Source organism: Dama dama, chromosome 30 (assembly GCF_033118175.1).
Source record: "Dama dama isolate Ldn47 chromosome 30, ASM3311817v1, whole genome shotgun sequence".
In the NCBI taxonomy this organism is placed as follows: Eukaryota; Metazoa; Chordata; class Mammalia; order Artiodactyla; family Cervidae; genus Dama; species Dama dama.
This window is the reverse complement of record NC_083710.1, coordinates 74,711,428-74,730,828: the sequence shown is the minus strand read 5'-3', so window position 1 is coordinate 74,730,828 and position 19,401 is coordinate 74,711,428. Positions and strand designations below refer to the sequence as shown.

The window sequence follows — 19,401 nt, the reverse complement described above, 5'->3', positions numbered from 1 at the left end:
GTCTATGGTCTTAGGGAGTGTTCTGATTTTATTCTTTTACATGTAGTTGTCCAGTTTTCCCAGCAACAATTATTAAAGAAACTGCCTTTTCTCCATTGTGTATTCTTGCTTCCTTTGCCATAGGTGACACAGGTGCATGGGTTTTTCTCTGGACTTCCTGCTCTGTTCCATTGATCTATATTTCTGTCTTTGGTGCCAGCAGCATACTGTTTCAATTACTGTAGCTTTGTGATATAGTCTGAAGACAGGGCACGTGATTCCTCCTAGCTTCATTTTTCTTCTTTGTTTTTCTCAAGATTACATTGGCTATTCATGGTATTTTGTGTTTCCATACAAAATATAAATTTCTTTGTTCTAATTCTGTGAAAAATGCCAAAGGTAATTTGATAGGAATTGCATTGAGTAGATTGCTTTTGAGTAATTTACTTGTTTGTTTGTTTACAGTAGGTCTTCATTGAGATATTTTATCTTTTTATCTTTCTTTGAATGGGTTGAGATCTACATAACTGTAGCGAGATGACCTTCTGAACTTTCCAGGTAGTGTCCTATAGCTGGATGGAGAGAACCAGGTTCACTATTAAGCTTTTTGTACAGATTAGGTTTTAAGTTTTATCTTTTGGGCTACTTGGAATCCTTGGTTGTAAGGGTCTGAGAAAGAATCTCTGTAGCAAAAACAGTATCCTCACTGCTGTGTGGGTCCCAGATGAGCAGTTGTTGGAATGTGTGGCATGAATTCACCATCCCTCACTATCCATTGAAATAGCCCTGAATCACAGTCTTTAATAATGGAAAAGTGAGAGTAATATTTTAGATTTAAAAGCTCTGGCTTTTAGAATCCATTGCCTTGTTTTTGTGATTTCAACTGCAGCTACATTGGACATAGAAAGTGAAGTTACATAATGATAATTAAAGCATAAGGACAAAAATCTGAACAATGGCATCCTCAACTATATTATACTGCCAAGTGTATCTCAATCCAGGTGGGATTAAATGATAACGGACAAAAATGTTAAGGACCTAAGAGAAGCAGCGAGATTAGGAAGAGGTGGCAAGAATACACAGAAAAACTGTACCAGAAAGATCTTAACAGCCTGGATAGCCAAGATGGTGTCGTCACTCATCTTGAGCTAGACATCCTGGAGTGTGAAGTCAAGTGGACCTTAAGAAGCGTCACTATGAACAAACTTAGTGGAGTTAATGGAATTCTAGCTTAGCTATTTCAAATCCTAAAAGATGATAATGTTCATGTAATATGCCAGCAAATTTGCAAAACTCAGCAGTGGCCACAGGATTGAAAATCAGTTTTCATTCCAATCCCAAAGAATGTTCAAGCTATCATACAATTGCACTCATTTTACATGCTAATAAGGTTATGATGAAAATCCCATGGACGGAAGAGCCTGGTAGGCTGCAGTCCATGGGGACATGAAGAGTTAGACACGACTGAGCGACTTCACTTTCACTTTTCACTTTCATGCACTGGAGAAGCAAATGGCAACCCACTCTAGTGTCCTTGCCTGGAGAATCCCAGGGACGGGGGAGCCTGGTGGGCTGCTATCTATGGGGTCGCACAAAGTCAGACACGATTGAAATGACTTGGCGGCAGCAGCAGCAAAATCCTTCAAACAAGATTTCAACAATATGTGAATTGGGAACTTCCAACTATACAAACTGGGTTTAAGAAAGGCAGAGGAACCAGAGATCAAATTGCCAACATAGATTGGGTCATAGAGAAAGCAAGGGAATAACAGGGAAAACATCTGTTTCATACACTATGTTGAAAGGCTTTGACTCTGTGGATCACAATAAACTGTGGAAAATTCTGAAAGAGATAGGAATACCAGACCATCATACCTATCTCCTGAGAAACCTGTAAGCAGGTCAAGAAGAAACAGAACTGGACATGTAACAATTCATTTCAGTTCAGTTGCTCAGTTGTGTCTGACTCTTTGCACCCCAATGAACCGCAGCACACCAGGCCTCCCTGTTCATCACCAACTCCCGGAGTCCACCCAAACCCAAGTCCATTGTGTCGGTGATGCCATCCAACCATCTCATCCTCTGTTGTCCCCTTCTCCTCCTGCCCTCAATCTTTCCCAGAATCAGGGTCTTTCCCAATGAGTCAGCTTTTTGCATCAGGTGGCCAAAGTATTGGAGTTTCAGCTTCATCATCAGTCCTTCCAATGAACATGCAGGACTGATCTCCTTTAGGATGGACTGGTTGGATCTCCTTGCAGTCCAAGGGACTCTCAAGAGTCTTCTCCAACACCACAGTTCAAAAGCATCACTTTTTCAGCACTCAACTTTCTTTATAGTTCAAACCTCACACCCATACATGACCACTGGAAAAACCATAGCCTTGACTAGACGGACCTTTGTGGACAAAGTAATGTCTGCTTTTTAATATGCTCTCCAGGTTGGTCATAACTTTCCTTCCAAGGAATAAGCATCTTTTAATTTCATGGCTGAAATCACCATCTGCAGTGATTTTGGAGCCCAGAGAAATAAAGTCAGCCACTGTTTCCCCATCTATTTGCCATGAAGTGATGGGACCCAATCTGAGTTGATTGATCTTAGTTTCCTGAATGTTGAGCCTTAAGCCAACTTTTTCACTCTCCTCTTTCACTTTCATCAAGAGACTCTTTAGTTCTTCTTCACTTTCTTCAATAAGGGTGGTGTCATCTGCATATCTGAGGTTATTGATATTTCTCCTTGGAATCTTGATTCCAGCTTGTGCATCTTCCAGCCCAACATTTCTCTTGATGTACTCTGCATATAAGTTAAATAAGCATGGAACAATGGACTGGTTCTAAACTGGGAAAGGAGTATGACAAAGCTATATGTTGTCACTATGTTTATTTAATATCACAGTAATCCAAATCTATGCCCCAACCAGTAATGCTGAAGAAGCTAAAGTTGAATGGTTCTATGAAGACCTAAAAGACCTTTTAGAATTAACACCCAAAAAAGATGTCCTTTTCATTACAGGAGACTGGAATAAAAAAGTAGGAAGTCAAGAAACACCTGGAGTAACAGGCAAATTTGGTCTTGGAGTACATAATGAAGCAGGGCAAAGGCTAATAGACTTCTGCCAAGAGAATGCACTGGTCATAGCAAACACCCTCTTCCAACAACACAAGAGATGACTCTATACATGGACATCACAGATGGTCAACATCGAAATCCGATTGATTATATTCTTTGCAGCCAAAGACAGAGAAGCTCTATACAGTCAGAAAAAAAGAAGACCAGGAGCTGAGTGTGGCTCAGATCATGAATTCCTTATTTCCAAGTTCAGACTGAAATTGAAGAAAGTGGGGAAAACCACTAGACCACTCAGGTATGATCTAAATCAAATCCCTTATGATTATACAGTGGAAAAGAGAAATAGATTTAAGGGACTAGATCTGATAGACAGAGTGCCTGATGAACTATGTTTGGAGGTTAATGACATTGTGTAGGAACAGGGATCAAGACCATCCCCAAGAAAAAGAAATGCAAAAAAGCAAAATGGCTGTCTGAGGAGGCCTTACAAGTAGCAGTGAAAAGAAGAGAAGTGAAAAGCAAAGGAGGAAAGGAAAGGTATACGCATTTGAATTCAGAGTTCCAAAGAATAGCAAGGAGAGATAAGAAAGCCTGTCTCAGCAATCAATGCAAAGAAATAGAGGAAAACAATAGACTGGGAAAGACTAGGGATCTCTTCAAGAAAATTAGAGATACCAAGGGAATATTTCATGCAAAGATGGGCACAATAAAGGACGGAAATGGTATGGACCTAAGAGAAGCAGGAGATATTCAGAAGAAATGCCAAGAAAACACAGAAGAACTGTACAAAAAATCTTCATGGCCCAGATAATCACGATGGTGTTATCACTCACCCAGAGTTGTACATCTTCGAATGTGAAGTCAAGTGGGCCTTAGGAAGCATCACTAAGAACAAAACTAGTGGAATGATGGAATTCCAGTTGATTTATTTCAAATCCTAAAAGATGATGCTGTGCAAGTGCTACACTCAATATGTCAGCAAATTTGGAAAAGTCAGCAGTGGCCACAAGACTGGAAAAGGTCAGTTTTCATTCCAATCCCAAAGAAAGGCAATACCAAAGAATTCTCAAACTACCGCACAATTGCACTCATCTCACATGCTAGTAAAGTCATGCTCAAAATTCTCCAAGCCAGGCTTTAGCAGTACGTGAACTGTGAAATTCCAAATGTTCAAGCTGGTTTTAGAAAAGGCAGAGGAACCAGAGATCAAATTGCCAACATCTGCTGGATGATTGAAAAAGCAAGAGAGTTCCAGAAAAACATCTATTTCTGCTTTATTGACTATGCCAAAGCCTTTGACTGTGTGGATCGCAATAAACTGTGGAAAACTCTGAAAGATATGGGAATACCAGACCACCTGACCTGCCCCTTGAGAAACCTGTATGAAGGTCCAGAAGCAACAGATAGAACTGGATATGGAATAACAGACTGGTTCCAAATAGGAAAAGGACTACGTCAAGGCTGTATATTGTCACCCTCCTTATTTAACTTATGCAGAGTACATCATGAGAAAGCCCGGGCTGGATGAAGCAGAAGCTGGAATCAAGATTGCCAGGAGAAATATCAATAACCTCAGATATGCAGATGATACCATTCTAATGGCAGAAAGTGAAGAACTAAAGAGCCTCTTAATGAAAGTGAAAGAGCAGAGTGAAAAAGCTGGCTTAAAACTCAGCATTCAAAGATCTAAGATGATGGCATCCAGTCCCATCACTTCATGGTAAATAGATGGGAAAAAATTGAAAGCAGTGACAGATTTTGTTTTCTTGGGTTCCAAAGATCACTGCAAACTGTGACTGTAACCATGAATGAAAGGATGTTTGCTTCTTGGAAGCAAAGCTATGACAAATCTATATAGAATATTAAAAAGCAGAGACATCACTTTGCCAACAAAGGTTCATATAGCGAAAGCTATGTTTTTTCCAGTAGTCATGTAAAAGTTGTCAACGGATGTAAAACTTGGTCCTTTAAGAAGGCTGAGAGCCAAAGAATCAATGCTTTCAAATTTTAGTGCTGGAGAAGACTCTTGAGAGTCCCTTGGACAGCAAGGAGATCAAATCATTAACTCCTAAAGAAAATCAACCCCGAATATTCGCTGGAAGGGCTGATGCTGAAGCTCCAATACTTTTGCCACCTGATGTGAAGAGCTGACTCATTAGAAAAGACCTTGATATGGGACAGATTGAAGGCAGGAGAAGGAGGTGGCAGAGGATGAGATGGTTAGATAGCATCATGAACTCAATGGACATGAATTTGAGCAAACTCTGGGAGATAACAAAGGACAGGGAAGCCTGTAGAGCTACAGTCCATGGTGTCACAGAGTCAGACATGACTTAGTGACTTAACACCAACAACTTTGTTAGTTCTTTCTAAATTCGTATTTTTTTAAAATATTTGCTTATTTATTTGGCTGTGCTGGGTCTTAGCTAGGGCACGTGGGATCTTCAGTCTTACTCATAACAGGCAGGACTTTAGTTGCAGCGTGTGAACTCTTAGTTGTGGCATGTGGAGTCTAGTTGCCTGACCAGGGATTGAACATGAGCCCCCTGCATTGGGAGTTCAGAGTCTTAGCTATCGGACCACCAGGGAAATCCCTCATAGCTTTTTTTTTTTTTTTTTTACTGTATTACTGTCTCATACAACAGAAGTAATATTATGAGTGATACTATCATTACATGCAAATGATTTAAATATTATAAAGGAGTCTTCTACCTATTACATAACAAAATAGATAACCAAAAAGGACCTACTGTATAGCATAAGGGATTCTATTTAATACTCTGTAATGACATATATGGGAAAATAATTTTAAAAGAGCTGATTATATGTTTATATCTGGCTAATTCACTTTACTGTACATCTGAAACTAACACGTTTGTAAATCAACTATACTTCAATAAAAAAAAAAAATCATAAAGGAGTCTTCTTTGTAAAGTGACAGAAGGATCTGTGTGAGGGGTTGAGAAGTAGACTGATTTTACTCCTCTTTTTCCTCATTTAGCTTTGGATCTCGGGCAGGTTGGCCTGGTCCTGTCTCTCACTCTCACACTCTCGGGGATGTTCCAGTGGTGCGTCAGGCAAAGTGCTGAAGTTGAGAACATGGTGATGTTTATCTTTCTGTTATCAGCCTTTTCAGGTCTCCTTGCTGTTATATGGCATAAAAGCAATTCTTATTAAAATAATAAAAACCTTTTTTTTTTTTTTACATCATCTTACAAAGTTTTTTTATGTTCTCCTCCATTTGCTTAAGGGCTTCCCTGGTGGCTCAGATGGTAAAAAAAAAAAATCCACCTGCAATGCAGGAGCCACAAGAGACAAAGGTTCTATCCCTGGGTTGGAAAGATCCCCTGTAGAAGGGAATGGCTACCCACTCCAGTATTCTTGCCTGGAGAATCCCCATGGATAGAGAAGTCTGGCAGATATCCATGGGGTTTCAAAGAGCTGAAGGTGACTGACCGACTTTCACTTTCACTTTCCATCTGCTTAAAGTGAATAAAAATATATACATATTTTCCCACATATATATGCCATATCAGAAGGTTTTATATTCATCACAAACTATCTTCAAATACAGTAAATGTCTCTGTATGAGAGAGGTTCTGAAATTCTGGAGACAATATAAGCTAATTTCTTAGCAGCTTGTTTATGTTTGCATCTTAATGGGTAATTCCTTATTTTGGTAAAAGAAAAGAATCCAGTATTTTAAGGTTTATTTAATTATTATGTTCCTGCACCCCTCCCCCCCATTTTATCACTTATTCTTGTGTGTATTGAACACCTGAGTTTGCTGGCAGCCATTCTCTCTGGTCAGATAGGCTCTCTTCCAGAATGTGCTCTCAAAGGTGTGGAATTATGGTTGTTTAAGAGGCCTTAGTCAATAAGTAAATTATACACTTTTGAATATTTGTACCTTCTCCTAAAGGGAGAAAAACAATAAAAATGAAGTTTTTCCATTTATTTCTTCTAACAGAGTAGAAAGTGACTAATTATTAAAATTATGTTTGATGACTGTCCAATTCTGGTCATCTGTAACACATGGCCCTTCTGTAGCCACACATACTGATTGATGTCCATAAGTGTTCTTTTCTTTCAAAAAATTCTTGTGTTGTTTTTATTCAGATGTGAAAAGTGGATCAAAAAATCTTACCATTTATTTCTCTAATTTTTTTAGCTTTAATATAAAATGGAAGGAAGTAGTCATGTGTAAAAGTGTTAAGATGATGAACAAGTTTGCAAATCATCTAAGGCCTCATCAGACTCCTACCTCTGTCCTTTGCGGATGTTGAGACCTGAGATATTCTGAACCATAGAAAAGCAGGAGGTTTCATTTACAATCTCTGGACACCCATAAACTAGATCCTCTGATACTAACTCATGTGATGTCATATGTCTTTCAGATGATTTCAGTAGAAAGGGTGATTGAATATACAGACCTTGAGAAAGAAGCGCCCTGGGAACTTGAGTATCACCCACCACCATTCTGGCCCAACAATGGGGAGATTTACTTTAACAGTGTGAACTTCAGGTATAAGTCAGATAGTCCTCTGGTATTGAGGAACCTGGAAACATCCATTTACTCAAGAGAAAAGGTTAGTTTAAGTCATTTGCCTCTTTAAATCCAACTAAAGATTTAACACCACATCTGACTTGGCTTTCTTATCATTATGTCAGGGGGACTGCTTGTTCCTAATGGATGCAGATTAGATCAGTGACACTGTAGGTGAATCTTTCTCGGAAACTGACCATGGGATGGGGATACCAGCAATTTTTCCCCTGTGTTGTGAGCTCCCTCATGGTGGTTGATGGGCCCTGGGATCTGGGGCTCCATCTTAATCTGACTCAGGATGCTATATGTGACACCTGATTATTCATGCAAAGTCTGGGATGTCAGCCTTGTCTTCCTGGCCCTAACTCTCCAATATCTCGTTTCTTTCCATTTTTTTCTTGTTTGTATTTCTGAAATCTTCTATTCTCTTCCTCCCTCTGATTGCAGCCTCCCTCTCTGTCTCTTAGCTCTTCTTGCAGCCTTGTCCTCCACTCACCCACATTGAGCTGCCAGCCCCCTGCCTTCCCCCCACAGACTGCTTCGTTCTTAGCCCATATCTGATCCTTACTGGGCTGTGTGAGCTGCTGTTGGAACCATAGCATAGCCTCAAGCCCACTCCACCAGGGGCCATGGGATGAGCTTGTGTCCACCAGAGAAGAGCCTCAATAATGACCCAGGCAGGAGTGAGGAACTAGGGCCTCAGACGGAGGTAGAATCTAGAGATTGGCTCAAAGTCAAAAGCAAATTGAAGGGAGCAGAGAAGATCCACTTAAGAAATGGCAGAAGGCTTGTGACCTGGACCTGCTAGTGTCCATGTCTGCTGGTGGCATTCCTTCCATACTCAGCTTGGGGCCCTCAGCTGGGACCAGGACAGAGTCTTGAAGAAGAGACTAAACCAGAACAGACAAGGTGGTAGGGGATCTTCCCCACCTCCCTCTGCAGTTAGTATGTCTCTGACATATGCACATATGTCTACACTCAAGTTGTGTGTAGGTTCTTCCAAAGCACCATGTCCTCCCTGTTCCCAGTGCACACACTGGCCCTCTACCTCAGAGACCCTTCCCCTCCATCATCTGGATGGTGAAAATCTCATCATTTTCTGAGTCAACTCTAATGCATCTTCGAGACCCTCAGTTTAATATACATCTATGTTCATAGCAGCCAAAAGTTGGAAGGAACTAAATCCTTACAATGAAGTATTATTTAGCCTTAAAAAGGAAGAAAATTCTGACCTGTGGATAAGCCTTGGTGACATCTTGCTAAATGAAATAATCCAGACACAAAAGGAATGAATACTCCGATTACATTTATGTGAGATTCCTAGAGTAGTCAAATCCAAGAAGACAGGAAGTAGGATGTTGGTTTCCAGGGACTGGGGGAGGGGAAATGGAGAGTTGTTTTTAATGGGTAAGAATTTCAGTTTTACGAGGCAAAAAGAAAATTCTCAAGCTTGGTTGCACAGCAATGTGAATGTACTGAACACCAAAATATCCACTTAAAAATGGTTAAATGGCTAAATTTTATGTTATGTGAATTTCATCATAATGAAAATAAAAGAGAGCACCTGTGGCATGCTTTGTAATTTGGGATCTGTATCTCATAGTACTTTGAGGCCTTTTATAATCAGGAGCATCTTGTTTTCATTTTTGTTCCCAGAAAGTGGCATTCTGCAGGGCACATAGAGGGTGCTGAGGGACTGCTGGTTGTGAGGGTGAGTGAGCCACACAGGTGTGAGCAAGCAGAAACCAACACACACACACACATGACAACTCCGTAAATAACTGAAAGAACTGCTCTTTAACACTCTTACCACCCCAGACCCATCTAATGGCTGTAGCTGTAATTTAATGAATGAAACCCTTGTAACATGAAAAAATATTCAATGTAATGCCCGAATACTACCCAGGGAGCAGCTTCAGTTAGCCACAGGGCAAAAACTCCCTCCCAATTATTTCCAGTTTCAGTGTAGGTCAGGAAAAATGTGAACTGCTGTGTCAGGAAAACATTAACTACAGTTCTTGATATAATCTTTTCCCTGAGAGCACTGTAGGTGGTGTTTACTTATTCTCAGACAATGTGCCTGTCAGATTTTCTGTTGTAAATGTAATTCTATTAACCTGCACTTTTCTTAAATTTTCTCCAAAGCCATAAAATATGACTTATCTAAAATACTCTATAGTGCAACTTAGGAATATAACAGATTCTTATTATTCCTTCTAAAACCTGCAAATCATGGGATTGAGTTTCTGAAATGTTTGAGGGAAAATTGAATTTGGAGACTGAATTAATAACTGCAGTAATTTGATTTTTGATCTGTGCCTTGGTCCACTCAGTATCACTGTTAGCTTCATTTCTGTGTTTGGAGATGATACCTGGGCAGTGTGTTCATGAATTGATTTCACTCTACCTGTCTACCTCCCAGGTTCCCTCTCCTGCTCACCTGTCCCAGCCCTCGTCACTCCAGGACACCCATTTGGTGTTGGATTTGATTGAGAGAGGCTGTTGTGGAGGGGGCAGAGGGGTGCGGTGGGCAGGGGACATGGGAGTGAGCCAGCCCAGCAGAAGTGGGACTTTATTCTCTTTCCCTTATTTCCTCTTCTGTCCCAATTCCTGGAAGTTAGAGTCAATAGGAAAGTATAGTAAGTACTACGCAGGATTTTAATTCAAAGAAGAAGAAATAGCAAGTAAAAATAAGGAACTAGGACTCGCCTGGTGGTGCAGTGGAGAATTTGCCTGCCAGTGCAGGGGACTCTGGTTCAATCCCTGGTCTGAAGAGTCCACCCACTGCAGAGCAGCTAAGCCCTGCACTACAGCTCCTGAGCCCTCATGACACAGCTCCTGAAGTCTTCCCTCAGCATCAGCAGAAGCCCCTCAGGGAGAGGCCCGTGCGCTGCAGGAGCAGCCCCCATCGTCACAACTAGAGACAGCTCGTGCAAACAGTCAGGACCCAGCACAACCAAACAGAAAAAAAATCAACATGGGGTAAATAGGACCCTAGACTTCCTGGTTAGAGTCTGAAAACAGGCTACATTTTTCATTTAGATGATTTTGTGGTTGATTTGATCATTTTAGAGAATCCTGGGCAATATTTTCCAGCTCTCGAGGTAAATTGATTTTGCTTTGTTTTTGCTCACAGCTATTATTTGGATGATACATTTTTACAGATGCTTAGTAGACCATGCTATAATGTGCAAAAGTATTAGTTTCTTACATTTTCTCCTTTTTTACATAATATTTTCTTAAAAGCCACTCTCCTTACTCCCAGATTGTCTCCCTTCCCCTGCTGGCTTCCTAATTCCTTATGACTCAGACTGTGGTGCCAGAGCCAGCAGCACCTGCCTCTCCTGGAGCTTCTTAGAAATGCAGAGTCTCAGGCCCACGCAGACCTCTTGACTCAGCATTGCATCTGAACATGACCTCCTCCTTTCTCTCCCGTGGGAAGTTTTTGATGAGTGATAACCTGTGATTCCCAAGAAATGTGCTTTGACAGTTTGAAATTGAACTCAAGAATTCCCAAATCTCTGTTGTAACTGAGCAGACGGCTCTAGAATATTCTGTGCCACTAGATTTTCTTACCTTTATGCTCTATAAATTGCACTTTTACATTTTAATCTAATTCTGTGTGATTCCACCACATTATTTGTGTCTTTCCAGTGGAGTCTGTCTTCCATCACAGGCATTTTTCATCCTGCTGTCCCGCCTTCCCCATACCAGCCTCTTGCAGGGACCGGAGGGATTTCCCACAGGCTCAGCCCTGTCTGGACCTGGACTCAGAGACAGCCCAGTGCAGCAGTGTATGTGTGGCTGTTTCACCACCTGATGGGATAAAAAATGAGCCTTGCTGCCCCAAGCAGGGCATGAGGTCTCTTTGGCCTGTTCACCAGGCATCATGTGTCCCACTTAGCTGCAGGTTCTATCTCAATCTGGCTGGGGGTGTTGTTTTTTTCTGCTGACAGCTGGTCTACCTGACCTCAGGTACCCTCTTTGCTCCTGTTCACCACATATACACTTGTTTCCACGTCATGCTTTAACTTTCTGACTGTAAGTTCTCTACGGTAGGCCTGTTCCTTTAACTGCAACTATACCTTTCCCCACTTTCTGTGTTCTAGAAACACAGAGGAACATGATAAGGTGTCAGGCCATCCAGGTGATAAGGAGTCCCATCAGTGGATGGAAAAGAGGCCAACAGACGTGGATTTGAGTCCCATCCTGCTGTTTACAGGCTCTGATATTTCACACAGACTAAGTCATCTAAGCCTCAATCTTTTCTTGTGCAAAATGGAAGAGATAGGATGTAACCTGTAGGGTTGATGTACAACTTACATAACATAAGACATGTAAAGCACCCAGAGTAAATGCTTGGACAAAATGGGCATAATTTTCATAGGAGGTAAAATGACCATAACCACTTGCATTGCGGAAAGTGTTGTCTGTCCCATGAAAATGAGCTGTTGGCCATTTGAAATTGTATTTATGGCTATAGGATCCACCTGCTGTGTCTGTCTCTGTCTGATTTATCTTATACCTAAATAATATGATAATAGATTTTCCATAAATTTCTCTGGCCTGAGTTAAAAATCTCATCTCCCAGTGGAAGTTTGTTTGTCTCAGGACACCACAGGTAATACAAATAAGAAAAAGTCAAATCCAATGCATATCCTGATGTCAACATATACAGTCTAGTTGAAGAAACAAGAAAATGACTATATTAACTTTGTAAGCTAGAAGGAGGTCATGATTTTTATAGACATTTATATAAAATGACATAACATCAGCTAGAGTTGGAACACGCCCACATGAGGGGACAAGGAGAGCATTTTCAAGGAATTAGACATGTGAGACAGACTTCGTGATGTGTAGTTAGGGTTTCAGCAGATGGAAGTGCATGTGAAAGGCATTCTGGGAGGTGAGACCAGCATAAGCAAAAACATAATGCCCTGATCCAGTGAATGAAGACCCAGACACCTGCAAAGCACTCAGGAAAATGAACTACCAAGTGTGTAACACACATTTTTACATTTAACCCTCACAACTACCTAGTGATGCCAAGGAAGCTGATTCATGTACATGAAGTATGAGAGGACAGTTTTGTAGAAGAGACATCCTTGGGTGTAGTGTTGGATGCTGAGCTGGCATTTGGGAGTTTAATCTGAGAAGTGAGAGCAGGTGGACCATAGTGGGCAGGTGTAGGAGGTACGGAGCCAGGAGCTGTTTTGCCTCCAGTAAGACATCGTGGGAAAGTGATGCCACTTTTTGGAATCAAATTGATGTCGATTAAAACAAAGCTATAACACCTGGATTTGTGAATGTGCAGGGAAATGGGTCAGAGTAGAAAATGGTATCATACTTCTGGAGGGTAGGTTAGCAGCGTAACAGCTTCCTCTGAAAATGTTCATACTTTGTTGTTGCTGTTCAGTCACCTTATCGTGTCTGACTCTTCACAACCCCATGGACTGACACACACCAGGCTTCTCCTCCTTCACCATCTCCTGGAGTTTGCCCAAGTTCATGCTCATTGTATCAGTGATGCCATCCAGCCATCTCATCCTCTGTCGTCCCCTTCCCCTCCTGCCTTCAGTCTTTCCCAGCATCAGGGTCTTTTCTAATGAGTTGGTTCTTTGTGTCATGTAGCCAAAGTATTGGAGTTGTTGCATCAGTTCTTCCAATGAATATTCAGGACTGATTTCCTTTAGGATTCACTTGTTTGATCTCCTTGCTATCCAAGGGATTTATACTTGCTGTCCAAGGGGTTCATACTTGCTGTCCAAGGGGTTCATACTTGATGCTCAGCAGTTCCAAATCTTAGCATTTATGTGAAGGAAATGCTTAAGGTTGTTTGCAAAGATTTGCTTCAGGGATATTTAACACAGAATTATTTATAGTAGCTAACTATTTGACACTGCCTAAATATCCAGCAGTAGAGGATTTGTTAAATAAATGACCACATGTACTACAATATTATGAAAGCATTAAAATAAATATTTTTATGAAATACTAAATGAAAACACATATAACAGCATGTTCACATTAATCCCATTCTGCTTAAATATGTGAACTGTGTCTTTAAGAACACATCAAAAAAAAATACAGAAACAACAAAAAGAATGCATACAGCAGCCTATAAAGTAAAAATATCATTTTAAGAATTTTTTTTCAGAGTGCTGGGCTATAGCTAGTATTTATTTACTTTTTAAATTCATTTGCACTGATTATGATTAAGGAGTTTGTTTTAATTTGTTTTTTAAACACTGTGAGCCTGGGAAAGAAGTAATGAGAATAAAGTAGGGAAGACAGATGAAAGGGTTATTTTGTGTGGGGCATTGGGTGTTGAATATGTTGAGTTTGATGTGTGAAGAGAGATCCAAAAGTAAGTGTCTAATAAGTTGTGTCATCATCAGAGACCAACCTGGTTGGAAAAACAGAAAGGGGCCATTGCAAAGCAAATAACAGAAGATTTTCTTCAAGAGTCTTTATAATTTTATTTATTTATTTATTTTTGGCTGTGCTGGGTCTTTGTTGCTGCTTGGACTTTTCTCTAGTTGCCACATGTGAGCTTCTCACTGTGGTGTCTTCTCTTGTTAAGAGCATGGGCTATAGGGTGCGAGGGCTTCATTAGTTGTGGCATGTCGGCTCAACAGTTGTGGTTCCCGGGTTCTAGAGTGCAGGCTCAGTAGTTGTGGTACATGGGCTTAGTTGCTTCACAGCATGTGGGATTCTCCTGGACTAGGGATTAAACCCAAGTCTCCTGCATTGGCGGGCAGATTCTTTACCACTGAAGTAGCAGGGAAGTCCCCCAAGTGTCTTTAGATTGAAGAACTTGAGGTTACTGATACTGGTGACACGCTCCATGGGCAATTGGTAAAACCATTTGGTTACCCAAAAAAGACATTCAGACTATAGCCTTGAAGACTGAACTCTGGAATAATCAGCCAGGTTTTGTTTGCGTTGCTTTTTTCTTTTTAGGGGGCCTGGGGCCATCAAGCATGTGCGATCTTAGTTCCCTGACCAGGGATCGAATCCATGCCTCCTGCAGTGGAAGCACAGAATCTTAAACACTGGAATGAATGCCAGGGAAGTCCCCTGGTTGTTTTTTAGCTCTCTTCACTGGAGTTTGGAACTCACAGTCCTATAGTCATGAGCAGTCCTCGGTGCCCCTGCATATCTCAGTCTATTTACCTAAAGTTTACAGATATTCCTGTTTGCACAGATGGGTCAGTTACAGTGGAGCTGATAACATGGGAACATACATACATTTTCACAGATCAGTTCTCACCTGTGTCCTGATGTGTGTTGATTTAAGTGTGAGAACACTCAGAAATACAGGCATACCTGTTTAACTGTGCTTCACAGATAATACTTTTAAAAAATTGGACATTTATGGCAATGCTGTGTCAGACAAGTACAATGGCACCATTTTTCCTATAGCATTTTCTCACTTCATGTCTCTGTCACATTTTGATAATTTTTGCAATATTTCAAACCATTTCATTATTATTATATTTATTATTCTGATCTGTGATCAGTGGTTTTTAATGTTACCCTATAAATGCTCAGATGGTTAGCATTCTTTTAGCAATAAAGTATTGGAAATTAAGGTATGTACTATTACCTTATATAATGCTATTGTACTTCATTAGACTACAATATAGTATAAACAAAACTTTTATTTGCACAGAGAAGCAAAAAATTCATATAACTTGCTTTATTTTGATATTCACATCATTGAGGTGGTCTGGAGCCAAATACAAAATATCTTTGAGGCCTGCCTGTACACAGAACAGATGAGCCACATATATACACACTACAACCTGCCTGTATGCAGGGAATGGCCCATCTATATTAACATAAGGTACAAAATGTCCTGAGAAGCCTGTATGCAGATCAAGAAGCAACAGTTAGAACTGGACATGGAACAATGGACTGGTTCAAAATTGGGAAAGGAGTACTTCAAGGCTGTATATTGTTACCCTGCTTATTCAACTTACATGCAAAGTACAGCATGCAAAATGCTGGGCTTGATGAAGCTCAAGCTAGAATCAAGACTTCCAGGAGAGATATCAGTAACCTCAGATATGCAGATGATATCACCCGAATGGCAGAAAGCAAAGAGGAACTAAAGAATCTCTTGATGAAGTTGAAAGACGAGAGTGAAAAAAGCTGGCTTAAAACTCAACATGCAGTGATTTATGTTCTCCTCTAGGAGTTTTATAGTTTCTGGTCTTACATTTAGATCTTTACTCCATTTTGAGTTTATTTTTGTGTATGGTGTTAGAAGGTGTTCTAGTTTCATTCTTTTACAAGTGGTTGACCAGTTTTCCCAGCACCACTTGTTAAAGAGGTTGTCTTTTTTCCATTGTATATCCTTGCCTCCTTTGTCAAAGATAAGGTGTCCATAGGTTTGTGGATTTATCTCTGGGCTTTCTATTCTGTTCCATTGATCACAGCAAGATCCTCTATGACCCACCTCCCAGAATATTGGAAATAAAAGCAAAACTAAACAAATGGGACCTAATGAAACTTAAAAGCTTTTGCACTACAAAGGAAACTATAAGTAAGGTGAAAAGACAGCCCTCAGATTGGGAGAAAATAATAGCAAATGAAGAAATAGACAAAGGATTAATCTCAAAAATATACAAGCAACTCCTGCAGCTCAATTCCAGAAAAATAAATGACCCAATCAAAAAATGGGCCAAAGAACTAAACAGACATTTCTCCAAAGAACACATACAGATGGCTAACAAACACATGAAAAGATGCTCAACATCACTCATTATTAGAGAAATGCAAATCAAAACCACAATGAGGTACCATTACACGCCAGTCAGGATGGCTGCTATCCAAAAGTCTACAAGCAATAAATGCTGGAGAGGGTGTGGAGAAAAGGGAACCCTCTTACACTGTTGGTGGGAATGCAAACTAGTACAGCCACTATGGAAAACAGTGTGGAGATTTCTTAAAAAACTGGAAATAGAACTGCCATATGACCCAGCAATCCCACTTCTGGGCATACACACTGAGGAAACCAGATCTGAAAGAGACACGTGCACCCCAATGTTCATCACAGCACTGTTTATAATAGCCAGGACATGGAAGCAACCTAGATGCCCATCAGCAGATGAATGGATAAGGAAGCTGTGGTACATATACACCATGGAATATTACTCAGCCATTAAAAAGAATTCATTTGAACCCGTCCTAATGAGATGGATGAAGCTGGAGCCCCTTATACAGAGTGAAGTAAGCCAGAAAGATAAAGAACATTACAGCATACTAACACATATATATGGAATTTAGAAAGATGGTAATGATAACCCTATATGCAAAACAGAAAAAGAGACACAGAAATACAGAACAGACTTTTGAACTCTGTGGGAGAAGGTGAGGGTGGGATATTTCAAAAGAACAGCATGTATACTATCTATGGTGAAACAGATCACCAGCCCAGGTGGGATGCATGAGACAAGTGCTCCAGCCTGGTGCACTGGGAGGACCCGGGGGAATCGGGTGGAGAGGGAGGTGGGAGTGGGGATCGGGATGGGGAATACGTGTAAATCCATGGCTGATTCATATCAATGTATGACAAAACCCACTGGAAAAAAAAAAACCAAAAAACTCAACATGCAAAAAGCTAAGATCATTGCCTCTGGTTCCATCGCTTCATGGCAAATAGATGGGGAAACAATGGAAACAGTGATAGACTTTATTTACTTATGCTCCAAATCACTGAGGACGATGAAATTAGAAGATGCTTGCTTCTTGGAAGGAAAGCTATGATAAACCTAGACAACAAATTAAAAAGCAGAGACATTATTTTGCCAACAGAGGTCCATCTAGTCAAAGCTATGGTTTTTCCAGTAGCAATGTATGGATATAAGAGTTGGGCCATAAACAAGGCTGGGCACTGAAGAACTGATGCTTTTGAACTATTGTGCTGGAGAAGGCTCTTGAGAGTGCCTCGGACAGCAAGGAGATCAAACCAGTCAATCCTAAAGGAAATCAACCCTAAATAATCATTGGAAGAACTGATGCTGAAGCTGAAGCTCCAATACTTTGGCCACCTGATGTTAAGAGCCATTTCATTGGAAAAGACCCTGATGCTGGGAAAGATTGAAATCAGGAAGAGAAGGGGATGACAGAGGATGAGATGATTGGGTGACATCACCAATTCAGTGGACATGAATTTGAGCAAGCTCCAGGACATAGTGAAGGACAGGAAAACCTGGCATGCTGCAGTCCATGGGGTCACAAATAGTCAGACATGACTGAGTGGTTGAACAACAATAAAATGTCTTATAGTCATTGTATTATCTTTATAAGATAATAAAATTAGCTAAACCCACTTTTCTTATGTTTAATCTCCATAAAGATAAATTCATTTTTGAAATGCCATGATTGATTTGACAGACTAAGATTTGAAACTTTAGAAGTATTCAAATCAGAAAACATGAAACATTCCAAGCATTCCAATTATATTGCTCAGAAAGATTTAGTATTTCTTTTTTTAAAGCCATGAGTTTTAAAACTTTACGGATTTACAAATGATCCAAGCATATCTTACACTCTAATCAACTCCAGATTTTAAATAGAGATGAAATCATCTCTTGGAAAGCTTCCTTCAAAGAATTTGCAGTTGAGCTTCCCTGGTGGCTCAGATGGTAAAGAATCTGTCTGCAATGTAGGAGACCTGGGATCCATCCCTGGGTCAGGAAGATCTCCTTGAGTACGAAATGGCAACACACTCCAGTACTCTTGCCTGGAGAATTCCATGGACAGAGGAGCCTGGCAGTCTGTACTCCATGAGGTCACAAAGAGTTGGACACAAGTGATTGACTAATACTTTCTTTCACTTAAAAATTCATTGGTAAAAAAGGCCAGTTTCTGCATATATATTTGAATGCAGTTTCATTCCCTACTAGCATTTCACGTGGGAGAAGGAAATGGCAACCCACTCCAGTATTCTTGCCTGGAGAATCCCAAGGAGAGAGGAGCCTGGCAGGCGACAGTCCATGGGGTCCAAGACTTGGACACGACTCAGCAACTAAACCACCAACCACCAGCATTTTACCAACATTGTATTGATTTTTTAATCTTACTGTTAATGCATTTAATTTCTCTCTGCTTTGGTTTTAATAAGCTGACACCTGAGATGTGTTTTTCCAAGGTTCAGTTGTAAGTATTAATGTATTAATAAAACGCCTTTTAAACTGCTGTGATGAAAGGTCTCATGTAAATAGCAAATGTTATTTGTATCATTGTCGATCTCATTATGGAAATTTGATTTACTGGTTTCTGTCTTTCAATACTGAGACCTGCATTTTATATTTGAAGATGTTTCCTTTCAAGATAGAATATAATTAAGATATTTACTATCAGGAAGTGATTTCATTTTTCTACCGAAGAATAATTCCTCTTAAATAAATAACACAGAAAGTGAGTGCTTGTTTGTATATAACACTTCTGACTTGACTTATCGACATCTCTGTAAAATTACCCATGTAATTCTCAAATTTTCCAGGGAGTAGGAATAAAACTAATTTAAAAGCTAACTTCTTATGGACCACTTAGGAGACTGTTAGTTTTTAACTGCAGGCAGATTATTTTTTTAGGTCTTCTTCATTTACTTATGAATGTTAGTTACACACACACACACACTCACACACACACACACACTGCATACACATACATGTCTCCCCCTTTAACATACCACATAATGATCAGTTCAGTTCAGTCACTCAGTCGTGTCCGACTCCTTGTTACCCCATAGACTGCAGCACGCCAGGCCTCCCTGTCCGTCACCAACTCCCAGAGTT

The 19,401-nt window shown here is 40.3% G+C and overlaps 1 protein-coding gene across 1 annotated transcript in view; it reads left to right on the top strand.

Moving 5' to 3' along the window:
- LOC133049147 (ATP-binding cassette sub-family C member 4-like) overlaps window positions 1-19,401 on the top strand; it is a 188,603-nt gene that overhangs the window by 131,547 nt on the left and 37,655 nt on the right. Inside the window, exons 19-20 of the mRNA XM_061133056.1 lie at window positions 6,047-6,147; window positions 7,443-7,634. Coding sequence (XP_060989039.1) covers window positions 6,047-6,147; window positions 7,443-7,634 — 293 coding nt within the window. The remainder of the gene's footprint in view (window positions 1-6,046; window positions 6,148-7,442; window positions 7,635-19,401) is intronic.